Genomic DNA, 25943 nt, shown 5'->3' with positions numbered 1-25943 from the left:
ATCCGAGGCCCAGGCCAGCCGTCCGACTGGGGCGCAGGGCCCCGAGCCACCAGGTGTGGCCGAGGGCTGGGTGTCGCAGCCGGCGGGGCGGGGCGGGGCGGGGCGGGGGGTCGTGACAAGGGCTGGGGATAGACATGTCTGCATGTGCTCCCCCCCGCTGGAGATTGTCACCCCCATGGTCAGTGGGGGGGGTCTCTCCCATCCCCCCAGCACTCAGCACAGGGGCAAGCTGGACTGTTCCCCCCACTTCCCACAGGCCCAGCCCCAGAGGGTCATGGGGACTCTCCCTTAGCGCCGTGGGGTTTATGACCTGGGGACGGGCAGGTCTGGCCCCACCCAGCAGGGGGCAGTGCGAGAGCAGGGCCAGGAACGGGGGAGGGGTGGAAATTCGGATCCGAACCAGAGCAGGAAACGCAGCAAATTGTTGGGTCAAGACCTATCTTCAGATCCAGCCAGCCTCAGCCCCCCCTCCACCCATCCCCACACCTCTCCTGTCCGTCTGTCTTTATCCCCCATGCACATGCTCTGTCCATGCCGCCCGCCCGCCACCTTTCCAGCTGTCCGTCTGTCCATCCAGGCTCCCTGTGGTGTATCTGCCCCGCACTGGGCGAGCGGGGGTTAACCCATCACGGTGGCCCCAAGAGGCCCCGCCCCCTGCCTCCGCTGGGCATGCCCCGGTGGCGGGAGCAGATAAAAGGCAGCGGCTCGCACTCGGGGCAGAGGACAAACTTGTGGGGCTAGCTCCAGTGGCCCTCCTGACTGCAGAAGTGAATCTCCCTGACCACGCCCCCAGGGATCCCCCCGGCTCCAGAGACGCCCAGCCGCTGTTTGGGGCAGATGCACCCCAAGTGGACTAGGGAGCAGGAAGCCACCCAGGGAGCCGGGACTCGAATCCTGAACCAGGAAGGTGCCGGCTCCGTGGGGCCCTGCCTGGGAACCTGGTGGAGCGGGGTGGGCCCCAGTTCCCCTGCCTGCTGCCCTGTGCTGCCAGCTGGGCCTTGCTGCCAGAGACCCCGGCTAGAGCGAGGCCTTTTTCTCGGCCCCTCCCGGGGGACCAAAGTCTGGTCTGTGCCTGTCCCCCCAGCCCAGGAACTGGGGGCAGGTCGTCTGTTCGGTCCCGCCCGGCGGGCCGGGGTCCCTGGTCATCTGGTTCTGGCCCAGCGTCGGATCCTGAGGAGAGTGTGATGGGGAGAATCCACCCCACGCTGGGCAAGCGGGGGCCCCCCGCCCACGAAGGGATGCTCAAAATCCTGCAACGCCCCCCCCACACACACTTTCTCTAGCCAGCCCCCGCCTGCCCTTCCACGCCAGGGGCTGGTGCCGTGTGGGGAGAGGCGGGGGCTGGAGAGGTGCCACGGCTCTGATCTCTGAGCTAGGCCCTGTGAACTTGTGGAACTCACTGCCACAGGACCTGGTTGAAGAGGGGGTGGGGCTGGGGTCTCGGAGCCTTCGCTGGGTAGAGTGGGGGGCCCTCTGTGCCCATCAGTTTCTATGGGAACCCATATCTCACCCCGCCCCCCCATCCCCCACAGATCCCCCACCCCGGAGCCGAGATGACGTGCTGCGGCCTCCTGACCAGCTCCAAGCAGCCAGGTGAGTCGGGGCTGGGGGAGGGGGGGCTGATGGCTGACATGGCCCCTCCCCAAGTGTTAATTTAGGGGTTTGTGGGGGGGGGCCCTGACTGAGGGCCCCTCCCCCCTGCGCCCACGGCGGTATCAGGGGGGGCCCTGCCTGACTTCTCCCTCCTCCCAGTGCCCTTGCGCAGCAGCTCGGTGTCGGTGCTGATCCGGGGCTTCGTGGCTGACGTGGGGTGCGAGCTGCTCTACAGGAACGAGGAGCCGGGGCCCCTGGAGACCGTGTTCGTCTTCCCCGTGGACGCCGAGGCGGCTGTCTACGCCTTCCAGGCCCGTCTGGGGGGGGCCTGCATCCAGGCCCAGCTCCGCGAGAAGAAACAGGTACTGGGGGGAAAGGGTCCCTGGGGGAGAGAGGAGGGTCACAGAGGGGCAGGGCTAGGGGACGTCAGGGGTCAGGGGTAACTCGGGGTGACCCGGTCTCTCCCGCAGGCGCAGGAGCTGTACGGGGATGCGCTGGCCGGGGGGCAGAGCTCGTTCCTGCTGCAGCAGGAGGGGGCCGGAGGCGACGTGTTCAGCTGCTCCCTGGGGAACCTGCCCCCCGGGGCGGAGGCGGCCCTGACCCTGCGCTACGTCTGCCAGCTGTCGCTAGAGCCCGACGGGGCCGCCCGCTACGTGCTGCCGGCCGTGCTGCGCCCCCGCTACACGCCCCACGGTGAGACCCATAGCGCCCCCCGATCCTGCTGTGCCCCCGCTACACACCCCACGGTGAGACCCATAGCTCCCCACAGATCCCCCCCACGCTGAGACTCACAGATCCCCCCACATGCCCTCAAAGCGTAACGCTGCTGCCTCAGCCCCGTGTCTCTCCGTGAACCCCACCCTCCCACAACTCAGTCCGACACCCGGGTGCAGATAAAACACGGACACGTTTATTAGCCCAGGACGGTGGATTTAGCTGCTCACAGGTGCTGAGGCATAAAGCTCCGAGCCGGCTGCGTAAGAAATAAATGGCAAAATGTTGCCCGGGTCCCCGGCTAAGCAGGCTGGGGAGCAAGCGGCTTTTCTCACACTTCTGAGCCCAGCCCAGCTGGGACCCGGTGCTCCCAGTCCAAACTCCAAAGCCTCGGGTAAGGCTGGGTCAGGGGAGGTGCCAGGGGCCCTTCCCACCTCTTTCTAGCCTGCCCCTTTTCACGGAAACATCCTGGCTGGGCCAGGCCGCTCCCGGGCGCCCGGAGCCGACCGGTGTCTTGCAGGAGGTGACTTGTAAATCTTGTCTTTCCGACGCCCCTGCTGGGGACTGGCCAGGGCTGGGCGCTTGGCCCCTGGCTGGGTGTCGGTCCCCCCCCCCCGGCCCTTGAGGGGCTGGGCTGGGCTTGGGGGCGTAGCCCAGATTTCTGGCGTTGGGGTAACAGCCCCAGAGTGAAATCTGCGAACTCCCTGGACCCAGCTGGTCCGCACGTGGCGCCGGGACAGCCCCGGACACTCCCAGTGACACCGCGCCCGGCCCCTTCGGCCAAGCTTTGCCCTAATTCTGTAAAAGGGGGGAGACACGGAGCCCCCCGGAGCCCCTGCCCCCTGCTACATGTGTCCGGTGAGACCCAGAGCCCCTCACACCCCCACTACACACCCCAAACCCTGAAACCCCCATAGCCCCTGCTACCTACCCCACAGTGAGAGACCCACATCGGCCCTCACAGCCCCATAGGCCACTACTACGTGCCCCCCCCAGCCCTGCAATCCTCACCCCAGGGCATGTGACCCCCTCAGCCACTCCCAAACCTCCCGATATCCCCTCCCCCCATCTCCGCTCTCCCGGCCCCGCGACCCTCCCCACATCCCGGCCCTCACCCCCGTCTCTCTCTCCACAGGGTGGGGCAGGGAGGACGTCACCCAGGGGGTCCCGCGGGTGCCCCCGGGGGAGCTGCCCTACACCCTGAGCCTGAGCGCCACGCTGCAGTCGCCCCACGGCATCGACCGGGTGCTCTCCAACTGCCCCCTCACCCCCCTGAGCTACACGGCCGGGAGCCGGACCACCGCCCAGGTGAGCGCTCGCCCGGACGCCTGGGTCCCGCCCATCCCCCTGCTGGGCGGGTCAGTGGGGGAGGCAGCTGGGGAATTTCCCAATTTCTTTGGGGAAAATCTCGAGGGCTGAAGCCTGCCGGGTGCAGGATGAAATACCGGACACGCCCCAGACTCTGGTTCCCGTCAGTTTCTGGGGGTTTTCCTCTGCTACTTTTTCAGTGGAAGAAAATGGAGGGTGGGGTGGGGAGAACCAGGAAGATGTAACCTGAACGAGAAAGATTTAGCCACAAAATAAAGTCACATTTTTACAATTTTTCCCCGGGAAAAGCCAAGTTCCAGCCTCGGCCTTTGTGGGGTTTTTCCTTCCCTTCTTTCCTCCTGCCCCTGGGGGGCCCAGCCAGCGTTCCCGGATCGGCCCCTCACCACAGCTGCGTGGGGGGCACTGAGCTGGGCGCGAGAGCCGGCGGGACCCAGCCCCCCAGCCCAGAGCCATGCGGAGGTGACTGTGTCTGTCGCCCCCCAGGTGTCGCTGGCCCAGGCCCCCCCGTGGGACCGGGACGTGGAGCTGCTGGTGTATTACGCGGAGCCGCACAAACCCAGCGCGGTGCTGGAGGCCGGGCTGCCCGGAGCGGAGCCAGGTGAGGGGGGGGGGGGGAGGCTTGGGCGCTGTGTGAGGCAGGGGCCTGTGGGGGGGTGAGGAGGATGCTGGAGGGTGATGTAGGATTGGGGGGATGGCAGGGGGTCCTAGGGCTGAGGGGGGCATTTGGAGGGTTGCTGGGGGCAGGCTAAGGTGCAGGGGATAGGATTCGGGGTGGGTGTTGGGTGTGTGTGGGGGATGGGGGCTGGATTGGGGTATCATAAGAACGGCCAGACTAGGTCAGACCAAGGGTCCCTGCGGCCGAGTGACCCGTCTGCCCACAGGGCCAGTGAGAGGGCTCCCGAGGGCATGAACACAGCAGGGCGGTTATCGAGTGGTGCATCCCATCACCCCGTCCCAGCCTCTGGCAATCAGCCAGCCCTGCCATCCTGGCTCCTGGCCATCCATGGACCTGTCCTCCAGGAACTGAGCTAGTTCTTCTTTGAACCCTGTTATAGTCTTGGCGGTCAGAACATCCTCTGGCAAGGAGTTCCACAGGTTGACTGTGTGTCGTCTGAAGAAATACTTCCCTTTGGTCATTTTAAACCTGCTGCCTGTTCACGTCATTTGGTGACCCATGGTTCTTGTGTTACGAGAGGGAGTAAATCACACTCCCTTGTTTCCTTTCTCCAGCCAGTCGTGAATGTATCACACCCCCCTGAGTCGTCTCTGTGCCAAGCTGAAAAGTCCCAGGCGTATTAATCTTTCCTGGGATGGAAGCTGTTCCACACCCCTCCTCGTTTCTGTTGCCCTTTGCTGTACTTTTCCAATTCCAATGTAGCGTTTCTGAGATGGGGCGACCAGATCTGCACGCAGTGTTCAAGCTGTGGGCGTACCTCGGGTTTATAAAGAGGCCATACGATATTGTCTGTCCTGTCTGTCCCTTTCCGAGTGATTCCCACACTCTGGTTGCTTTTCGGACTGCCACTGCAAACTGAGTATTGGGTGTTTTCAGAGAACTGTCCACACTGACTCCACCAGCTCTTTCTTGGGTGCTCACAGCCAATTTAGACCCCAACATTTGATATGCCTCGTTGGGATTATGTTTTCCAATGTCCGTGACTTTGCATTGATCAACCCTGAATTTCACCAGTCACCCGGATTTGTGAGATCTCTCCGTATCTCTTCGCAGGCTGCTCTCAACTTAACTCTCTTGGGTGGGCTTGTATCCCCTGGGAATTTTGCTACCTCACCGTTTACTCCTTTATCCAAATCATATATGAATATGTTGAGCAGCTCTGGTCCCGGTACAGACCCTGGGGGACACCACTATTGACCTCTCTCCGTTCTGAAAACTGACCATTTATTCCTACCCTTGGTTTCCTGTCTTTTCACCGGTTACTGATCCAGGAGAGACCTTCCCTCTCATCCCATCACAGCTTAATTTGCTTAATGGCCTTTGGTGAGGGACCTTGTCAGAGGCTTTCTGACCCTCTGAGTGCACTATGTCCACGGGATCACCTTCCTCCACATGCTTGTTGACCCCCTCAAAGGTTTCCAGTAGATTGGCGAGGCGTGATTTTCCCTTTCCAAAGCCATGTTGGCTCTTGCCCAACAAATGGTGTTTGGCACCGTCTCTGATCATTCTGCTCTGTGCTGTAGTTTCAACCAATTTGCTCGGTACTGAAGTTAGACTGGGGGGCACTAGGGTCCGGATCTCACAGGCTCACAGGGTTTGGCCCCATGCCCGCCCCACTGGGGGCTGGGCCGTTTCCCCGCAGGCTCCCTGATGGGTGACCCGGCCGTGATGGTGACCCTGCAGCCCAGTGTCCCCGAGGTGGTGCCGGGCCAGAGCTCAGCCGGGGAGTTCCTCTTCCTGCTGGACCGCTCCGGCAGCATGGGGTGCGCCATGGACGGCAGAGACGGCTCCCGCCGGCGCATTGACAGCGCCAAGGTACGGCAGGCGGGAGGCTGCGCTAGATGGGCCCGTGGGGCCATGCTGGGGGGGAGGAGCAGCTCAGGCTGGCTGGGCCCGTGGGGCTGACTCTCCGTCCGTCTGTCCGTCCCCAGGAGACCCTGGTTCTGCTGTTGAAGAGTTTGCCTCTGGGCTGTTATTTCAACATCTACGGCTTTGGGTCTGGGTTCGAGTCCTTCTACCCGTGAGTCGTGGGCAAGGCAGGGAGGGGCTGGCTGGGTTAGGAGGCTGAGGGTGTCTGGGTTGGGGGCAGGGCCGGCTGGGGGGAGGGGGGGTGTCTGGGTTGGGCTGTCCCGGCCCCTGACCCCTGGCGCCCCCTGCAGGCAGAGCGTGCAGTACACCCAGCAGACCATGGCCGAGTCCCTGCAGCGCATCCAGCGGCTCCAGGCCGACCTGGGGGGCACCAAGATCTTGGCGCCGCTACAAGCCATTTACCGCAGCCCCTGCCGGGCCGGGCACCCGCGCCAGGTACCGGGGCAGCCGGGGGACGTCTGGAGGGCTCGGAGAGGGGCTGGGCACGGGGGGAGCTGAGGGTTGATGGGTGGCGTCTCAGGGGGATGGGAGCCCTGGGGGACAGACAGACAGACTTTCAGGACAGAAGGAGCTGTGGTCTCCTGGAGTCGGGGGGGGGAGGTAGGGTCTCTGGGGCGGGGCTCAGTGGGGCAGGCTCTCTGGGGGCAGCTCCCATTCCCAGCGGGGAGGGGGCATCTCGGGGGGGATTTGGGGTCCCCACCTCTGACAGCGTCTCTCCCCCCAGCTCTTCGTGTTCACGGACGGGGAGGTGGGGGACACCCAGGACATCATCGCCGAGGTGCAGCATCACCGGGGGACCCACAGGTAAGGGGGCTGCCAGCCCCCCTGCATCCCCTCAGCTTTGCCCCCCAGCCCTGCTAGCGTGGGGAGCCCCCTCCGCCCTATGGCCCCTCTCCTACTGCCTTGCCCCCCCTCCAGCACTGGCTGGCCCCCCCGGCTCTGCCTGTCCCGTCTCTGCCCCCCTGCAGGTGCTTCTCCTTCGGCATTGGGGACGGGGCCTCCACGGCTCTGATCAAAGGCATGGCCCGGGCAGCGGGCGGCAGCGCCGAGTTCATCACCGGCCAGGACCGCATGCAGCCCAAGGTGAGAACCCAGGAGTCCGGGCGCCCCCCGCCCTGCGGACCCTGCTCTGCCCACCAGAGCCCACTCCCCTCCCCGGGGTGGGACCCAGGCGTCCTGCCCAACCCTGCGTGTGCTGCTGTCTCCCCAGGCGCTGCAGTCTCTGAAGCGGGCCCTGCAGCCGGCGGTGACCGGGATCTCGCTGAGCTGGGATCTGCCTCCCAGGATGCAGGCGGAGCTGCTGGGCCCGGGCCCCGAGGTGATCTTCGCCGGGCAGCGGTGCCTCGTCTACGCCCAGCTCCGCAGGCAGCCCCAGGTGAAAGAGCTGGGTCCTGGCCCTCTCTGGGCAATGACTGACCCCCAAGTGTAGGGGTCTCTGTGCTACCCCAGCCCCACTGATCTCATTGGGTTTGTTAACTCTGACCCCTAATGATGGTCACTGGGGGTTTCTGTGCTATCCCAGCCCCATTGAGCTAGTTGGAGACCGTTAACTCTGGACCCTAATGATGGCCGTTGGGTTGAGTGTGCCAGCGCCCCAGCTGGCATTAATCGAGTGTATTTACCCCCTTTGTTCTGTAAGGTGGATCTGGGGGTCCCAAGGCATCTTTGCCCCCCTCGCACTCCACGTCTGACCCCTTTCCTCTTCGCGCAGTCCCCAGACACTCCCGTGGGGGGCATCACCCTGCAGTACCGCATCCAGGACCAGAACTACAAGGAGACGCTGCAGTTCCCCCTGCAGCCACAGGATGGAGACAGGTGACAGCAATGCTCCCCTGCCCCCCAACCCACCCCCCCAGGCAGCTGGGTCCTGCCCCCCACATTGCCTCACCCAGCGGAAGAGAGATGCAGGGGCAATCAGGAGTCCTGGCTCCCAGCCCCCCCCTGCTGTGACCATTAGCCCCCACTCCCCTCCCAGAGCATGGATAGAACCCAGGTGTCCTGGCTCCCCCCACCCCCACTATCCCAGCAGCCCCTGCTGCCCTCCCTGCGGCGGCTGGAACCCAGGCGTCCAGGTTCAGTCGGTGACTCTCTGTCCCCGGCCCAGGCTGCCCGTTCACCGGCTGGCAGCCAAGGCCCTGCTGCTGGCGCTGGAGGGGCCGCGGGCGCCGGGTCGGAGGAGGAGCAGCGCCGGGCACTGGAGACCAGCCTGAGCTCGGGGGTCGTCTGCCCCCTGACGGCCTACGTGGGGGTGGACACGGAGCGGGGGCAGCCGGTGCAGGGGCCGCTGGTGAGACGGGACGTCCCGCTGGCAGGTAATCCCGGAGAGCTCACGCATTGTGGTGCCGGGGGGACCTGGCCCTGGGGGTGGGGAATGGGGGGACCTGGCACCGTGGGGGGAATTCCGGGAGGGATCCCAGCCCGGGGGCTCCCATTGTGAAGGGGGGACCTGGAAGCATGGGGTGGATGTCACGGTATGGGCTAATGTCCCTTTTCCCCTCTCCCTGCCCCCCCCAGCTCCCGTGGGGCTATGCTGCCCCCTGCTCGCCCCAGGGAGCTCCCAACCCCTCACTCCGCACCCCGTCGGGCTGGGGTCCTGGCTGGGGAGAGAATGATGGGGGGGGGGGGGGTCACAGGTGGTGGGGATGGGGCTGGGGGGACCTCGGCTCTGAGTTATCGGGGGTGGGGAGGAGGATGGCACCAGGTGTGCGGGGAGAGTTCCAGGGGTGCGTTGGCTTTGGGGGAAGGAGGGCGGGGGGATTTCTGTTCCCTCCCTTCCCTTCTGTCTGTCTGTCTGTCTGTCTGTCTCCCTGCAGCCATCCCAGTCCTGCAGGGTGCCAGCCACTGGATGCCCGGAGCCCCTGTGGCCCTCCATGGCCTGATGCTGCCGCCCGTCCCCTTATGTGGGAGTCCCGGCTCATGGAAACCTCCCCCTCCCGCCCCAGCCATGTCTGCCCCACCTCCTCCCCCACCACTGCCGCTCAGCCAGACTACGGCTGGACCCATGGCCCTGCCTGCCTGGCAGGGGCCACCTCCTCCTCCCCCACCTCTGCCGGGAGGATCCATGGCTCCACCTGCCTGGCAGGGGCCTCCTCCTCCTCCCCCACCGCTGCCACTCTGCCAGATTCTGGCAAAACCCACGGCTCTGTGTGCCTGGCAGGGGCCGCCACCTCCTCCTCCTCCTCCCCCACGACTGCCGCTCAGCCAGACTACGGCTGGACCCACAGCTCTGCCTGCCTGGCAGGTGCCACCTCCTCCTCCCCCACCACTGCCGGGAGGATGCATGGCTCCACCTGCCTGGCAGGGTCCTCCTCCTCGTCCTCCTCCTCCTCCCCCACCGCTGCCACTCTGCTAGATTCTGGCAAAACCCACGGCTCTGTGTGCCTGGCAGGGGCCGCCACCTCCTCCTCCTCCTTCCCCACCGCTGCCACTCAGCCAGACTCCGGCGCGACGCCCAGCAGTGCTAGGGCAGAGAGTCCCACCCACACAGGGCCCCGCCAGATGCTGCGCCCCGCAAGGTGAGGGGGACGGGGCGCGAAGGGGGCTAAACACCAGGATGACGCTTCACCGGGTCTGAGCCAGACCTGCCCTGATGCTCCCGGAGCCGGGCAAGTGTTTAAAACCAAAATCGAAACGGAAGGAAATAGCTGGGCAAAAAGATCCCTTGTGACGCTGGGGAGGGGGAAATAGAAGCTGGTTTTTTAAATGTCATGAAGCAAATTATCTTTGAATAAAAAATCAGGAAACTCCCAGGCAAAAAACTCTGTGATGCTGGAGTTTGGGGGGTGAGTTTGTATCGATGAGCTAAGGGGGGGAAGGGCAATTGGGCAGCGGGCGGGTGGGGGGTCAGTCAATCTTTAGCAGCAGAAATGTGGCTGAGCAGCTTTCCCGAAATAAACCCAGGGAAATTCCCAGGCAAATGAGCTGGAAGCGGGGCCTAAGCGCGGGCCTGTGTCCAGGCGAGTCCGGGGCACGAATCGCTGCTGACACGTTCTGCTTCGGAAACAAAGAAATCCACGAAAGGCAGAAATTTTACTGCTAAGGCAACCCAAATTTGGAGAGTCTGGAAATACAAAATGACTGTAGCCCAGATAACCTTAACTCTGCCCCGTAACCCTGGCCCATGCATGGCTATAATATCATGTAGAGTCTGTAATGTCCCGTGCCCTCTATGTCCTTAGAGGCTTGTGTGTCTCCCCAGATGTAGGTCTGAGTTGCAGGTTGCAGTGCAGGATGGTCCCGGAGTCCAGTTGTGATTGAGAAACACCCTGGGGTCGTGGGATTCACAGTTGAGGGTGGGACATTCCCAGGAGCCCAAGGGAGTTGGGAGCCCAACTCTGACTGAAAGTTAATGGTCATCCCATGGTTGCAGGAAGGGGCAGTGTTAAGAGTGCCCATGGAGGGGTTATGGGTGCAGAGGAGCAAGTAAAGGATGCCGATGGAGGGGCAGAGTTAAGGTTACGAGGGTACCAGTTAAGGTTATTGGCTGTCCTCCAGCCTGGACAGGCCACGTCACTGTTCTGTACTGAGAGCCCTATCCTAGCTTCATGTCCCCACGTCTCTCCCCAGAGCCAGCAGCGGAGGAGTCTCCCCTGCTGAGGCTGGTGTCTCTGCAGAATGCCGATGGCTCGTGGGACCTGGACTCCCAGCTGGCGGCTGCACTGGGGGTGAGCGATACCGACACCAGGGGGAGGATGCCCAGTGAGGTGAGTGCGAGGCAGGGGAGAGATAGGGGCAGGTGTCATGAGTTGCTCCTGTTCTCAGCTCACATTTAAGACTGGGATGACCCAGGCTGATGGGGGGGGGATGTCCCGGGGCCACTGATCAAATGACCCCTGCAGCTGGAGCCAAGTGTGGGAGATGAGCCCAGATGGGGGGCTGGGAAACCCCTTACAAGGGGTCGGAGCATTGGGTGGAGGGGCCCCAGAATGGGGGTGCCCAATGTGGGGGTCACTAAGGTTGGGCCCCATCTCAGGCTGTCTCCCTGCCCCCCAGGCATGGCACTGGGCATCTGGGTAGTGGGTCCATGGGGCTGGAGTAGTGGGGCTGGGAACCCTCGGAATCTGAGAGGGGGCAGGAGTGGGGGGATCCCCAGGCAGGGGGTGGGGGATGGGATGACGGGGAGTGGGGAGGGCTGGGTGGGACGGAGGCCAGGGGATCCCCTGGCCGGGCGCTGTCTCAGGCTGTGTCCTCCCCCTTCCCCCTCCCCCTTCCCCGCAGGACGTGGCCCCCGGCGTCTGGGCCACGGTGCTGGCCGTGGTCTGGCTGAACGGCCGGGCCGTGGGGCAGCGTAAGGAGTGGGAGCTGCTGGAGGCCAAGGCTGTGGGCTGGGTGCGGGGCCGAGCAGGTGAGAGGGGGTCTGGGCGGTGGGGGGAGGAGACAGGGCCCCAGAGCCTCGACTGGAGAATCCCTGCCCCACAGCCCCCCTGAGAACCCAGGCCCCATAGCCCCAACCCTGCCCCATGGAACCCACAGTCCAGAGCCCTGAGCACCTGGGTCCCAGGGCCACTATCCCTGAGATCCCTGCCCCCTATGCCTACCCCTACCCTCTGCTCCAGGCCCCCCAGCCTGGCCCCCCAAAGCCCTCCAGTCCCAGGACAGCGAGTCTCCCAGCCCCCCTCCTCCCCAGCCCAGCCAGCTGCCTGACCCCTGCCCATCCCCCCCATGCTGTGAGCACTCTACCCCCTCCCCCCCGTTCCCTACACTGGCTTCCCCTCCGACCCCCTTTCTCCTTGCAGGACCCTGGCTGAGCGAGTGCCTGGAAGCTGCCAACGCCCTGCTGGGCTGCAGCGTCGGCCCTGCCGTCTTTGGGCTCTGAGCCCCCCCAGGATCCCCATACCTGGCCCCCCAGCTACCCTGGACCTCCACACCGGAGCCCTGAGGGCCAGCAGGGGGCACTGGTGCAGACCCACCTGCCAGGTCTGTGCCCAGCCCGCAACAGAGGCCGAGCTGGGATCCCACCGCTACCACCAAGTGAGGCGCATCCACCTCCCGCTGGCTGGAGAGGAACGGTGGGGGGGCGGCAGCCCTGGCGCCTTTTATTTGGTGTGGAATAGATGTAGTGATGTTACCTTACAACCCTCGGCCTGCGGCTCCCCTTGCTCCAGTTTCAAGCTCACCAGCCGCATGCTACCTCCGCTGGGGGGCCGCGCAGTTCTTCACGTCACCTGGCGGCACCTGCCTCCCCCACCTGGGCAGAGGGTCATGGGTCGGCCCCCTGCTTCTGGCAGCATTTCTTGGGGGGCGTCTGGCTCAGCTGAGCGCCTGGCGGCCTTGTCTTTCAGCCCGGCTTCCCTAGCCAGTGCGTCCTTAGCACGTCTCTCTAAGCCTGCTCGCCACACCTCCGCATTACACCTCGGGGGGCATCTCAATTCATGCCCTCCCCAGGCACCGCTGAGCCCCTGTTCCATCACCCCCCGCTGCTCACAGCAGGGGCCCGTCTGCGGGATCGACAGCACCCACCTCACCCATTTCTCCCCTTTTTCCAGATGAGCGGGGGGCGGGTCCCCTTTATAGCCCCACAGTGGCAGCCATGGCTCGGTGCCAGCTGCAGGCTCCCTGTATAACCAGCCCCCATGCCCCACCCCAGAGGCAGCCGCATCTCAGAGCCAGGAAAGGGGGACCCTTTATAACCAGCCCCCGCCCCAATGCGCCACGTCTCAACACCCGAGCTCACGGCCCCTGCCCCACGTTGGTTTCCTGATGCGAAGGGGGAGGAATTTCGCTGCCCACTTGAATCCACGTTCGGGGCCATTCTCTGCCAGGAGTGGATCCAGCGGCAGGGTGGGGCCCGGCCGGCTCGGGAGTGGGGGGGGGATATGGAGCCTTTCCCCTCGGGGGGGGGGTTGGTTCCCATCCGGCCTCAGGGTCCCCTCTCCCCAGGGGTGAATTCCAGCCAGGATCCCACCCCCCAAGGGCCGGGGGATGTGGGGGCCGGGAGGGACCTGCCCCTCCCCCCCCCCCCATTGGCAGCCCAGGCACGCAGCGAGCTGCATAAAGGGGCATTGATGGGCCCCCCCGCCCCTGCCTTGGCACCGCCGGCCCCATTCACATTGTTCCCGTCCCTCCAGCGGCTCCACAGGCGCGGAGAGACGCCACCGGGGGCTGCGGGCGGAGGGCTGGGCCCTGGCGTCCCCGGGGGGGGGGGGACCCAAAAAATATCACCCGGCCAGCAGCAGCGTGTCACACGCAGACAGACAGACAGCCCTGAGCCCCCCCAGCGTAGCTGGTGCCCCTCACTCCTGACTTGCAGCCCCACTAGCCCAGACCTGGACTTCTCCCCCCACTCCCCGTTGTATCCTAACTGGGAATATTTCATTTCCCCAGCAGGGGTCAGTGTCTCTCCAGCCGCCCCCCCTCCCCGCAGTCCCGCCCACTCCCGCGGGGGGGCGCTGTCACACGGGACTGGCTGTAGCCACCTGCTCATCATTCAACAGATCATAAACCACCAGGAACACGGCCAGGCCCAGCCCCTGTCCCAGGCTCACCCGCCAGACCCCAGAGAACCCAGGCGTCCAGGCTCCCAGCCCCTGTCCCAGGCTAACCCGCCAGACCCCCGCTGCCCTTCCTGGGTGGGGTGGGGCAGAGAACCCAGGCATCCGGGCTCCCAGCCCCTGTCCCAGGCTAACCCGCCAGACCCCAGAGAACCCAGGCATCCAGGCTCCCAGCCCTCAGGCTGTAACCACTGGACCCCACTCCTCCGGGGCAGCAAATGAAGGGGCAGGGGGCTCTGGGCCCCAGGGCCTGCCACCCCCCACCCAAGAGAGGGCGTCTCCCAGGCCCCCCCAGCCTCGGCCCCTTTAAGCGGCAGGAGCCTGGCTCACACGCCCAGCCCAGGCCCGATTTTTAGAGCCGGTTCTTGTCTCCGAGCCGACCCCCCTCGGCTTGTTTTGCAGCTTCCCCTGCCAGCTCCTCGGCCTCCGAGCCAAGGAATCCGGGCGCCGCCTGCCTCCCCCCCCCCCCCCCGCACACACGTCGGCTCTGCAGTCCCCTCACTCCCGACCCGCGGCCCCTGCCAGCCTGGTCCTGGGTGTCCCCACCCCCACAGCTCTGCGGTACCCCTCACTCCCGACCCACAGCCCCTGCCTAGCCCGGCCCTGTGCCCCCCCCCCCACACAGGAGTGCAAAGTCTTTGCCTGCAGGATGGCTGCTGGGACAGAGCTTGTGTTTTTGTAGGTCCTACTCAAAGGGTGGCTGCGGCGTCTCTCCGCACGCAGTGCAAGGGGCCCAGTGATGCCAGGCGGCACAGCCAGGCCGTGCTGTGGTGCGGGGGGGGGGCGGGTTTCACGTGGCACCAGGCCCGTGACTCTGTGTTCACAGTGGGAACATGATGTCCCGGCCTGTCCGGGGGCGGGGCGCTCTGCGGGCTGGCACTGAGTAGAAGAGGGGAGGGGCAGCTGGGGGGAAGGGTTTGGGGGTCAGGAGCTGGGGGAGGGCTGGATCAGAGAGAGGTTCTCCAAGCTGGGATGAGGGGGCCCCTTGCATGCCTGCCATGGCAGCTGCCCTGCCCCTGCATTGGCCTCTGGTCCTACCCCCCAGCACCAGTGGGGCTAGGACGTGACCGGGGCTGGCACCCCCATTCGGCCCCACCCCGGGGTGTTTCCCTTCCCTGCTTGTAGGAATGACAATATCTGGGGCTCACAGCCTGGCTGTGGGGGGGGGGATCAGCTCAGATCCTGGCCGGGGGGGGGGAATTGGCTCAGCTCCTGGTGGTGGGCGGGGGGAATCGGCTCAGAGCCTGGCCAGGGGAGGCGATTTCAGGGGTCGAGTCTTGGCCCATTTCCTCCTTTGTGTCTATTTTTTCCAAGTGAAACAGAGGGGGATCCCCCACATCCCCTGCCCCCCATCGCCCCCCCACTCTGGGGACCCTGTGACCCCCGCCGCCATCCCCACCTCGAGGGTTCAGTCCGGCGCCAGCGACATGACCCCCCAGCCCTGCAGCATCCCTGGGAATAGCTGGGGACTCGCCGTCAGCTGTGCGGGGCCAGGACCCGGAGCCGGAGGCGGGCGGCTGGGCCCCAGCTAAAGGGAGGAGTGGGGAGGTTCGGGGGGGCGACAGAGTGGGCAATTCCCGGCGCTAGCCCCGGGGGCTGTGGCTGGGCCGAGCTGGGCCTGGCCTGGCTTCGTCCCGCTGTCCCTGCCGGACTCGACAGGTGGCCGCCGGCCGCTCCTCGGAGCCACGCCTGGCCAGGGCAGGCTGGGAAAAGCCCCTCTCCAGGGGGCATGAGTGGGGCGTGGGGGGGGCCTGGGAGCCAGGGGGTGCCCAGAGCTGCCCAGGAAGGGGGCCGGTGGGGCAGCTGCCCTGAGTTGCATGGGGGGGTGTGGGGAGGGGCTGGATGGCGTGGGAGGGGGTCCGAGGAGAGATGAGGGGAAGGGGCCCTGGCAAGCTGGATGACGGACGCAAGTAAAGGGGGGCAGATGGAGGGGGCGGGTGGACGGACGGACGGACGGACGGGGGAAGGGCGCAGCTGGCTGGCTGCCCACAGCGGGTCCCTCGGGCAGCGACACCCGACCCCGCAGGACCGGTCGGACGGGACAGACGGGCCAGGAATGTGCGAGGGCGCCTGCCCCGGGCCTGGCCCCGATCCGGCCACGGGAAGCGGGGGCTGGGACTCCCCGGAGACGGGAGCGGGGCTTACACTCAGCCCGCCCCTCCCCCACTCTCTGCCCCTCCCCCACTCTGCCCCCTCCCCGGCCTCCTCCCCTCCCCCAGTCCCTTCCCCCCACTCTGACCCCTCCCCACTGCCCCTGGCCCCCCCGGCCCTGGGATTGGCTGCCCGGGGCGGGGGGCGGAGCCTGGGGCGGGGGGGGGTTGTTTGCAGACAGACAGAGTCACCAAAGGCAAGTGAAGGTGGACGGACGGACGGACAGAGCCGGACACGCGCACGTAGCAGGTGGGGGGAGGGGCGGTGGTCGGGGGCGCCGTGGGGCTGGGGGGCGCCGTGGGGCGGAGATGGGGGGGAACAGCTGCCTGTGTTCGTCCGCCCGCCCGCCGCCCCCCCCCCTTTTCCTGGCCCTCCCCCGCCCCCCACGGCGCGGAAAATGTCACCCGGAAAACCCCCCCCGGAAAGGGGGGCCCGGACTCCTGGGTCCCTCCCCCGACTCGGCGAGGGGGGGTGTAGTGGGTGGAGCTCTGCCCCCCGTCCGTCCAGCCCGTGGACCGAGCCCTTCTGTCCGTCCGTCTGTCCCCCTGTTCGTCGGTCCGGCCGGCTCGGTCCCGCCCCGGAGCCAGCCGCCCCCCAGGAGCGAGGCGGGGACCCTGCCCCACGGCCAGGAGAGGGGCAGCCCGCGGGGCAGCCCAGCTACAGCCCGGTCCGGCCGGCCGCTCTGTCTGTCTGTCTCCTCCCCCTCCCCCCCCTCCCGTGTCCGCGGGCTGGTAACCCCACGGGCGGCGGGGCTCGGCGCGGAGGGGCCAAGGGGGCGTCGTTCCCCCCACACACACTTGGGGGGGGGTCCTGCTGAGCACCACGCCTGCCCCACGGCCCCTCACCCTCCTGCCTGCCGCCAGGCACCCCAGGCCCCCCGGCCCCCCCTGACCCCGCCTGACCCTGGCCTTGTGTCCCGGGTCCCCCCCATTGGTGCTGCCCCCCGGCTTTGGGACAGCCCCGTGCAGGGCCCCCTTCGAGGGGCCGGATCCCTGGGGGGTCTCGCTCGCCCTTGGGGGGCCACGCGGCTGCCCCACCTCTGGGGCTCGGCTGTGGGCCAGGCCGTGCCCCACACGAGACGCCCGCACCCCTGAGTCAGCGGGACGCGGCCGGGAACTCCCTAGGGCAGCCGCGGCGTCGAGTCGGGGCGCAGCCCAGCCCTGCTGGGGCGAACCCCGTGTGCAGGCCGTGTCCCTGTGTCTGGCGAACCCCGTGTGCAGGCCGTGTCCGTGTGTCTGTGTTCTCCGAACGGCCGTGCGTCCCCACCCTCCCTTAGGCCTTGTCGGGTAGATGGCAGCCCCCTGCCTCCGAAGCTCCCCGACGCCCCACCCAGTCCCCCAGCACCCCACTCTTCCCCCTCCTGCCTGGGGGGCTGGGGGACAGGGTCCCAATGGAGCCCGGAACCCAAACCCCCTACGACACCGATGGGGGGGGGCTCCTGGGCCTAATCCCAGCCCCCGATCCCTGGCTGGGAGTGTGCTGTGGGGGGAGGGTCCCAGGAAAAGCCCCCCTCCCCAGCCCAGAGGGGGGGCAGAGGCCTGGGCTGGCCAGGGGGCTCTCTGTATTTGGAGGGGGGGGGGCGTCACAGGGATCTGCTGGGTATTTCGGGGGGGGGGGCCCGGGTGTCGGGGTGGGGGAGGGGCAGCGCTGGCAAATGCCTTCGCACCTCGCTCTGACCCCCCCCCCCGCTCCATCCTCTCCCCCCAGGCGCAGCCATGACCGAGCTCCACGAGGTGCAGATCACGGAGGAGAAGCCCCTGCTGGTGCCCCCCACACAGCCGGTGCCGGGCAAGGTCAGAGGGCAACAGGCCCCCCCGTCAGCCACCTGCACCCCCCCCTCAGCCCTCCTCCTCCCACCTGCACCCCGCTCCCGGGCGTTAGCAGTGGGTCCCCCCCCGGCACCCCAGCCTCACCCCCCGCTTCCTGCTCCAGGGCATCGGGATTCGAACCCGTGTCCCCGGCTCCGTAGGGGCTGCCGAATGAGGGGCGGCTGTTCGGGGACCGGTATCTCCGGCGCCCCCCAGGTGATGGCCGCCCAGCCTGCGTCTTGGGGAAGCTGGGAGCCCGCTTTCCCCCACGGCGTCAGCCCTGTCCCCCTCGGGCCCACGCCAGCCATGGGGCGGCCCCTCCAGCGCCCCTCACAGCCCCCCATCTCTCTCTCTTTCTCTCTGGCAGAAGCACTCGGTGGAGACGCCCTACGGACTCGTCACCTTCACCGTGCACGGCTCGCCCAAGCCTAAGCGCCCGGCCATCCTGACCTACCACGACGTGGGGCTCAACCGTGAGCGGGGCAGGGGACGGGGGAGGGGAAGGGGAACGGGCCCCCCCGGGAGCTATCCCCGCAGCCAGCGCCCCTCCCCTGCTCCCCGCAGCCCCCCCATAGCTAGCTCCCCGCAGCCAGCGCCCCTCCCCCGCTCCCCGCAGCCCCCCCATAGCCAGCCCCGCTCCCCGCAGCCAGCGCCCCTCCCCCCACAGCCCCCTGCTCCCCACAGCCCCCCACAGCCCGCGCCCCCAGGAGCTGCCCGCCCCCCGCCGCTCTGACCCTCTGCTCTGCCCGCCCCAGACCAGTCCTGCTTCGAGCCGCTTTTCCGCTTCGAGGACATGCAGGAGATCGTCAAGAACTTCGTGGTGGTTCACGTGGACGCGCCCGGCATGGAGGAGGGGGCCCCGCTGTTCCCTGTGGGGTGAGAGCCCCCCCGCCCCTCGTGCTGCCTGCTCCCCTTCCCCCGGCGTTGCTGTGGGGTGACCCCCGCCTGACACGCCCTCTCCCCGCAGGTACCAGTACCCGTCGCTGGACCAGCTGGCCGACATGATCCCCTGCATCCTGCAGTACCTGAAGTGAGTGGGGGGGGCCGGGGGAACGTGGCTGTGGGGCTGGCTGTGGGGCTGACTGTGGGGCCTGTGCGGCACCCGGCTAGGCCCCGGTCTCTGGTCTGCCCAGTTAATCCAGGTCCCCAAGAGCCCATGGCGTGACTGGGGCCCTGGGACCGTCCGCATCAAACCGAGTTCACCGGAAACCCCGTGTCCGTCTGCCCCTCAACCCCGCCTTCTCCAGCAGGGCATGCGGGGTCCAGGTCCAGGGCACGTCTGTGTGTCCGTCTGCCCCCTCACTCCCGGCTTCCCCAGCAGGGCGCGCAGGGTCCGTGTCCGGGGCGTGTCCATGTGTCCGTCTGCCCCCCACTCCCGCGGGGTCCGGGGCGCCGGCTGGCCCGTTCCTCGGGTTTCCATTGACGTGGGCTCAGCCCCCCCCCGCCTCCCCCACGAGCAGACATCATTGATCAGCCCCGCTGAGACCCAGCAAACTCACCCCGTCTCGGCCGGCCCAGAGACGCGCTGGGCGGAGGGGAGGAAAAGGACCCTGGGCGGTGGCAGAGCCGGGCTCAGGTCCCGGGTGTGGAGCCGTGGAGCGGCTGGTGTCGCCTGGGCCCCTGGCTCTGGGCTGGAGCCCGTCTCAGGCCCCAGAACAGCCCAGCCCCGTGTCCCACGCGCCAGCGCCTCGCGCTCTGCCGGGCCGTGCGCCTCTGCCGGCCCGGGCCTGACTCTCAGCCTCGTCCTTGGCCCTGCTCCGCCGGCCTCCCGCTCGCCCCTTCTCCCGGCAGCGTCCGCGGCTCCGGGTCGCTGCGACCTCGCCTGAGCACACACTGGCTGCCAACGCCGGGGGCCGGTCAGCAAACGGTTCCCACCTTCCCGGGGCCGCGGGCGCCAGGCCTTCACAACCCCAGCAGCTAGTCCAGCCCCACGCGCCCCCCTGTTTATTGAGCCCCTCCCCTCTTGTTTCCTCCCACAGCTTCACCAGCATCATCGGCATCGGGGTGGGAGCCGGCGCCTACATTCTCGCCCGCTACAGTGTGAGTGGCAGCGGTCCAGCGGGGCTGTGAATCGGGAGTGAGGGGCACTGGCAGAGCTGTGCGGGGTGGGGGTCCCCGGGCTGGGGTAGCAGGGGGCAGTGGGGGATGGGGCTGGGGTCTGTTTCACCCTCTTTTCTCCCCCCACCCTCAGCTCTCTCACCCTGACACCGTGGAGGGTTTGGTTCTGATCAACATCGACCCGAACGCCAAGGGCTGGATGGACTGGGCGGCTCACAAGGTACGGACGGGGGGACCCGAGCCAGGCGCCCGCCTCCTGCCTCCCCTGGGCCCCCTGCCCTGGGCCCCCTGCCTCTCCTCTTCAGGGCTTGGCTGTGCCTGGGGCATTGGCACCGAGGGGGGGGGCTGTACAGACCTGGGGGAGCAGCGCTGGACAGCCGGAGAGACCAGAGGCAACCAGTACAGACCAGTGGAACCAGTACAGACCAGAGGGCAGGATTCTTCTGGCCTAGGGTCGTTTTCCCCCCCCACCCCCGGGTACGTCGCTCACCCCCTCTGGTGCCGCCCCCTCACCCTGGCTGCTTCCCTCCCCAGCTCAGCGGCCTGACCTCGTCCATCCCCGAGATGATCCTGGCCCATCTCTTCAGCCAGGTGAGCGGCCGGGGGGCTCTGAGACGGGCCCCACTCCCGGGGGTCCCAAGGACTGGACCCAAGGGGAGGGAGTGGAGAGGTGGGGGGCAGGGCTGTGGGAGGGCCGGGGCTGGCCCGGGGCGGGCCGTATCTGACAATAACGTCCTGTGAGCTGCAGAGAGCTGGGTGGGGGGAGGGGCAGGGCTGGCAGGGGGGCCGTATCTGGCAGTAAGGCCCTGCCCCCCCAGGAGGAGCTGTCGGGCTGCACGGAGCTGGTCCAGCAGTACAAGGAGGGGCTGGTTGGGGCCCCGAACCTCAGCAACATCCAGCTGTACTGGAGCAGCTACAACAGGTAGGGGCGGGAGCAGCTACAACAGGTAGGGGGGGTGATGGCTGTACAGTGGGGGGGGGGGGAGGGGCAGACGTGGGGGGCGGGGCAGGGGCAGGAGGGGCTCTGCCGTGGAGGGGCTGGAGGCTGCTGGGGCGGGTGTGATGTGGGGGGCTGGGCTGTGGGGGGGGGGGGGTTTCCACAAAGGCTCATGGGAAGGAGGAGATGCGGGGCCCTGGGCTGTTAACGAAAACCGGGGGGGGTGCAGAGTTTGCTGCAGATTCTGCCCGCTGGGTTGGGGCTGGGGGGCTGGGTTGGGGGACATGGGGTTTGGGGGCACACGGTGGTTCTGAGCCTCCCTTTTCTCCCCCCCAGCCGCCGGGACCTGAACTTTGAGCGCGGAGGAGACGTCACCCTGAAGTAAGTGACCCCGGGGATCCTACAAACACCCCCTGCCCTCCCAGGGACCCCCTGCTTCCACTGCCCCCCACAAACACCCCCCAACCCCCAGCAATCCCTCAGCCCCCCAGGTTAGGGGCAGGGTCTGTCCCCAGAACCCCCCAGGGATAGGGGAGGGGTCACCCAGCCCCTCAGTGACCCCCAGTCCCTTGCTCCGCTCTGCCCCCCAGAGCAGGTGCCCAGGCTTGGCGGGGTTGGGGGGCAGCGCTTCTGACCGTCCCTCTGTCTGTCCCTCTGTCCCCCCAGGTGCCCCGTGATGCTGGTGGTGGGAGACCAGGCCCCCCATGAAGACGCCGTGGTGAGTAAGAGAACAAAGCTCGTTCGCGACACAGGGACGGACACACACAGACAGACACACGTCCTGTCCGGCCCGGCCTGGCCCGGCCCAGGCGGCCGCACCGCGTTTCCCGATCTCCCCCCGTGGCTCTGACCCGCTGGCGGGGGAATCCCGGGCACTTGGCAGCGGCCCTGGCTGAAACTGAGCCGATTTCCACCGGGCCCAGCGCCAGGAAGCTGCCCAGGGCGCGGCCCTTCCACTCTGCTGCCGCCAGGCGCACAGGCCGGTGGCTCTGAGGTGGCCCCGCCAGGCTGGGGCCTCGGGCGCCCCCCTGCTGCCCCATTCGTCGGGCCGCAGGAGCCTCGCAGGCCGGGGCGGTGGGTAACCCTGGGTCCCCGGCTCCCCAGCAGCTGTGAGGGACCCGGGCGGTTTCTGGGGGACCCCGTCCTCTGCCACCCCCCACGCACGGGCTCCGGGCGCTCACCAGCCATGCAGCGCCTGCTGACACGGCCCCGAGCGCGTCACCCACGCCCCCAGCACGTGCTCCAGCCAGACCCACGGCGCGCTCCGCGCACAAGGGAAAGCAGGATTGAGGTCTGGCTCCCTGGCCAAGACCTGGGGACCCAGGGGGCTCTGGGCCATGGGGTGTCACCAGGGTGGAGGCTGTTTTCCGGGTCCCGGTGTTTCTGTCCCCTGCAGCCCCCTCATCCCCTTCTCTGCCCCCCACTGCCAGGTGGAGTGTAATTCCAAACTGGATCCCACCCAGACATCCTTCCTCAAGGTGAGTGACCCCCAACCTGCACTGGGGCCCCACAGACCCCAGCTATCCCAGCCCCAGACTTTCCCCTGCCCCCACAGTTCTGCTGGTGCCCCTCACTCCCGACCCACAGCCCATGCTGTCCAGCCCTGCCCCCCAGCTGTGCCGGTACCCCTCACTCCTGACCTGCAGTCCCGGGCTCCCCCCACAGCTCTGCCGCTGCCCCTCATTCCTGACCCGCAGCCCCCTGCCAGCCCAGCCCTGGGCCCCTCCACTCAGGCTGGGTTCTGTTTTCCAGATGGCGGATTCGGGGGGGCAGCCCCAGCTGATGCAGGTAAGAGCCACCTTCCCAATGGCTTTTGGGGCGTGGGGGGGTGCTGGGCAGCGGGGGGGGAAGGTGTCTCTGGGGACAGAGGTGGGGGGCGCAGGCAGGATATATGGGGCGGAGAGGGCCATGTACCACAGTCCAGGTATGTCAGGGATGGAGGGAGGCTTGGGGGTAGCCAGGGCGGAGGGCTGTGAGGTGGTGGTCATGACCGGGTTCCATAGGGGGCAGGGATGAAGGTGGGGGTAGCGCGGCCGTAGGGCGCAGGGTCTGATCTGCTGCTGTCGCTCTCTCTCAGCCTGGGAAGCTGACCGAGGCTTTCAAGTACTTCGTCCAGGGCATGGGATACAGTAAGTAGCCACCGTGGGGCAGGCAGGGGGCAGGGTCTCTCCCAGCCCCCCTGGCCCATCCCCGGCCGCGAGCCCCTGGCCGGTCCCTGAAGCGTTTGTCTCTGTCTCTCTCAGTCCCCCACATCTTGGACAGGAAACTGAGTATGGGGTCAGGTACCTTCAATGCTACCCCCCATGCACCCCCAGATCCCCCCATGCACCCCCAGCACAGCCCGCACCGCCCCTCTGCCCCCACACCCAGTGTCCTGCTCTGCCTCCCTCCACACGCCCCACACGGACACCCCCCATCCCCTCCCAGCCCAGGCATGGGGGACACGATGGGGCTGGTGGGGGGGAACCGTCAGCGCACCATGCCCCCCTGCATGGCCTGACCGTGCCCCACCTCCACTCCACAGCCCAGTGTGGGGCGTGGCCATAGAAACGGGGCCCTGTCGCTGCTGGGGGGGCCTGCTGCAGGGGTGGGCGGGGACGGTGGGCGGGGCCTGCTGCAGGAGTGGCGGTGGGTGGGCTCTGTGGGCGGGGCCTGGTGTGGGGGGCCTGGGCGGGGCCAGCCTGACTCCGCCCTTCTGTCTCCCTGCAGTGGCCTCCTCGTGCATGACCCGCCTGTCGCGCTCCCGCACTGCCTCGCTCTCCAGCGCGGCCTCGGGGGACGGGAACCGCTCCCGCACCCTGTCCCAGAGCAGCGAGTCGGGGGCCCCCCAGCCGCAGCCGCCGCTGCCGCCGGCCCCGGGGGGCGGAGCCCCCACCATGGAGGTCTCCTGCTGAGCAGAGGAGGGGGAGGGGATGGAGACGCCTCCCACCTCTGACCGGGACTTCCCACAATGCACTCCGGCCCCAGGGGCCATGCAACGCTCACCCCCTAACGGTACTAAACCGGGGAGGCCCCAGTCCCAGAAACCACAGCAAGAGCAGCGTTAACCTTTTTAAAAACAAAGTAACCAACCCCTGGGCCCCGCCCCGTCCCCCTTGGCTCCTCCCCCTTCTCTGCCCCATTGCCCCCTCCCCCCCATCTGGCTCCTTGCAGGGGTGTTTCGCAAGTGGAGAGGCAGAGATTCTGGGCGGGGCCTGTGTGCGTCCCCCACCTCCTTGGCCTGTGATAACCCTGACTTCCGTCCTGCCCCTGCCCCCTTAGTGTCCGTCTGTCTGTTGGGAACATCCCTCCCCTCTCCGTCTGTCTGTCCGGCCATCCCAAGAGACACCCCCCACACACCTAATCCGTCTCTCCGACACAGCCCCATATCTCTGACCGTCCCGAGAGCCCCCTGCCTGCCTCATTCTGTCCCCGTGTGACCCCTAGCCCCCCCTCCACTTCTCCATCCTTTCCCAGGATGCATTGCAAAGCCATTCCCTGTCCCCCACTCTGGGTTCTCACCCCAGTACGGGGCGGTTGGGGGGGGCCTGTATCTGGCTCCCGCCCCACTGATGTTGTCTAGGCTGGCCCCCCAGCTGCGAGGGGCGGGGCGCCATGCACTAACCCTGCGTAGATGTTTAGCGGCGTGTGGCGTGTGTGTTCGGGAACCGGCTGGCTGGCGAGTGGCCGAGGCAGAGAATTGCTCAGCTGGGCGGGCTGGGGAGTTTACGGGGTGGTAGGCCTGCAGGATCGGGATAGTCAGCCGGCCTCCGCCTCTACCGTACTCCTGAAGATGCCAGGTTCCGGCTGTACCGAACTCTGACTGTAGTGATCTCTGGGTGTGATAGGCTCCAACTGTTGCTGGTCCTGACGTTTGAGTTCCAGCTGTAAAAGGTCCTGGTTGTACCAGCAGCTGCCTGTAACAACTGTAGCCGGGGGTAGGTTCCCATGATTGTCCGAGGCTCTGACTGAATGGACTCTGTACGGGATTCTGACTGTAGCATCTGTGTGTGTAACCAGCTCTGGCTGTACTGGGTTTGTCTTGGACACTGTAAGTAGAGGGCACTAGGTGTAATGGACTCGGTGGTGTAGAGTTACGGCTGTAAAGGCTCTGCCTGTACTGGGCTCTGCCTGTACTGAGCACTATGAGATAGGCTCCTCCTGTGACAGACTGAGTAGCGGACTGCGCCTGTGCTGGCTGTGTAACAGGTCCTGTTTGAACTGGGTTCCACCTGTACCGAGGTGTGAGTGTAACAGGGTCTGACTGTAACAGCCCTGCGTGCACCGGGCTCCGACTGTGCTGCCCTTGGACCGGTCTCTGGCTCGGACAGTACTGGTGACGTGTCAGGCTCCAGCTGTACCAACTCTGGGTGCTGGGCTCCGGCTCCGCCGGGCTCCAGCTGTATTGCTCGTGTCCCAGGCGCTTGTCTCTGACTGTACTGCTGATGCTGTATTGGGCTCTGTCTGGCTGTAGCAGCTGTATATCCATGGGGCTGGGGCTGTACCGGAGTGACTGACAGCCCATCCCAGCCTTCACAATAAAATCGATAGAAGACGTTGCCTTGCCCTCTGGCTCCTGTCTGTGACTGCCCGGGTGTGACAGGAGGGGCGCGGTGGGGGGAGCAGGGGCCGGAGCAGATGCTGCATCAGCGAGGGCCAGGACTGGTGTGGTGCAGAGCAGGCTGGGGGGAGAAAACCCAGCATGGGCTGGGCGGGGGGGGCCGATCCTAGAAATGACAGGTGAGGAAAGTCCCAAACTGTTGCTCTGAGCACAGGGCCCCCCAGGGCTGCCTGGTGTATTTCTCATCTTGTCCACCCCGGACCACCGTATTTCCCCCCGCTCCCCCCCAGTGCCCACCGGACTGGCCTGGCCACAGTCACCAGGGGGTGGCGGCGGCGAGCACCCTCCCCTGGGGATCCTCTGGTTCTCCGGCGTGCAGCGAGCTCCTGGCGCTCTCCTGGGGCCGGGCTGTATCTTTCCCAGGCTGCGTGGGCCCGTCCCGTCCCTTGTGGCAGGGCGCGTCTATACTACAGCAGCACAGCTGGCGCAGGGGGAGGGACACTGCAGCCAAGCTCCCCTGCAGCTGCAATCACTGGGAGTCCAGCAAGGAGCTGGCCTCTGTCTCCCGCGTGCAGCCGTGGTCTGGGTTAGCCCATGGAGCAGAACATAAACCTCTCCATAGCATGCACACCCCCGCTCCCTGCAGCCCGGCCCCCCAGCACCGCACAGGGGCAATAGGGTTAGACCTGCCCTCCAGGGGGAGCACCCCCCTGCTGAGCTCCCTGCAGCCCAGCCCAGCCCCCCCAGCACTGCAGACCTGTGCCCCAGGGGAGAGCAC

At 67.0% G+C, this 25943-nt stretch overlaps 4 protein-coding genes across 10 annotated transcripts; all 4 read left to right on the top strand.

Moving 5' to 3' along the window:
* The first annotated feature begins 732 nt into the window (after positions 1–732).
* Positions 733–7527, top strand: LOC137142782 (von Willebrand factor A domain-containing protein 5A-like). 3 transcript variants are annotated; one of them, XR_010917011.1, is made up of 11 exons: positions 733–907; positions 1533–1593; positions 1753–1955; positions 2064–2286; positions 3443–3615; positions 4120–4234; positions 5955–6127; positions 6244–6332; positions 6906–6985; positions 7150–7264; positions 7392–7527. XR_010917011.1 is itself a non-coding variant. In XM_067532241.1 (10 exons), the coding sequence occupies exons 2-10, from the start codon at positions 1554–1556 to the stop codon at positions 7191–7193; spliced, it is 1140 nt and encodes a 379-aa protein (XP_067388342.1). In that variant the 5' UTR covers positions 733–907; positions 1533–1553; the 3' UTR covers positions 7194–7279. The 3 variants fall into 3 exon arrangements, 2 of the variants coding, with proteins under 2 accessions (XP_067388342.1, XP_067388341.1); XM_067532241.1 differs by lacking the exon at positions 7392–7527 and having other exon boundaries at positions 7150–7279; XM_067532240.1 differs by lacking the exons at positions 7150–7264; positions 7392–7527 and adding an exon at positions 6472–6616 and having other exon boundaries at positions 6906–6989.
* LOC137142784 (von Willebrand factor A domain-containing protein 5A-like) lies at positions 7349–9123 on the top strand. The gene is made up of 4 exons (XM_067532244.1): positions 7349–7556; positions 7893–7996; positions 8286–8493; positions 8995–9123. The coding sequence occupies exons 1-3, from the start codon at positions 7467–7469 to the stop codon at positions 8389–8391; spliced, it is 300 nt and encodes a 99-aa protein (XP_067388345.1). The 5' UTR covers positions 7349–7466; the 3' UTR covers positions 8392–8493; positions 8995–9123.
* A 926-nt stretch (positions 9124–10049) lies between these two features.
* Positions 10050–12786, top strand: LOC137142783 (von Willebrand factor A domain-containing protein 5A-like). The gene is made up of 3 exons (XM_067532242.1): positions 10050–10884; positions 11399–11525; positions 11917–12786. The coding sequence occupies exons 1-3, from the start codon at positions 10726–10728 to the stop codon at positions 11994–11996; spliced, it is 366 nt and encodes a 121-aa protein (XP_067388343.1). The 5' UTR covers positions 10050–10725; the 3' UTR covers positions 11997–12786.
* Positions 12787–15986: 3200 nt separating this feature from the next.
* NDRG2 (NDRG family member 2) lies at positions 15987–25170 on the top strand. 5 transcript variants are annotated; one of them, XM_067532257.1, is made up of 16 exons: positions 15987–16071; positions 17530–17615; positions 18001–18103; positions 18386–18506; positions 18598–18660; positions 19610–19670; positions 19822–19908; positions 20223–20279; positions 20507–20610; positions 20962–21006; positions 21292–21343; positions 22056–22103; positions 22378–22413; positions 22703–22754; positions 22869–22902; positions 23335–25170. In XM_067532257.1, exons 2-16 carry the CDS (start codon positions 17538–17540, stop codon positions 23558–23560), a joined length of 1167 nt encoding a protein of 388 aa, XP_067388358.1. In that variant the 5' UTR covers positions 15987–16071; positions 17530–17537; the 3' UTR covers positions 23561–25170. The 5 variants fall into 5 exon arrangements, with proteins under 5 accessions (XP_067388358.1, XP_067388355.1, XP_067388360.1 ...); XM_067532254.1 differs by having other exon boundaries at positions 17998–18103; XM_067532258.1 differs by lacking the exon at positions 15987–16071 and adding an exon at positions 16209–16489.
* Positions 25171–25943: the final 773 nt, after the last annotated feature.

The sequence above is a fragment of the Emydura macquarii genome, unplaced genomic scaffold (genome assembly GCF_026122565.2).
Source record: "Emydura macquarii macquarii isolate MOO-44397 ecotype Brisbane River unplaced genomic scaffold, CSIRO-AGI_Emac_v2 contig_3249, whole genome shotgun sequence".
NCBI classification, from domain to species: domain Eukaryota; kingdom Metazoa; phylum Chordata; order Testudines; family Chelidae; genus Emydura; species Emydura macquarii.
This window is presented reverse-complemented; position numbering and strand designations above follow the sequence as displayed.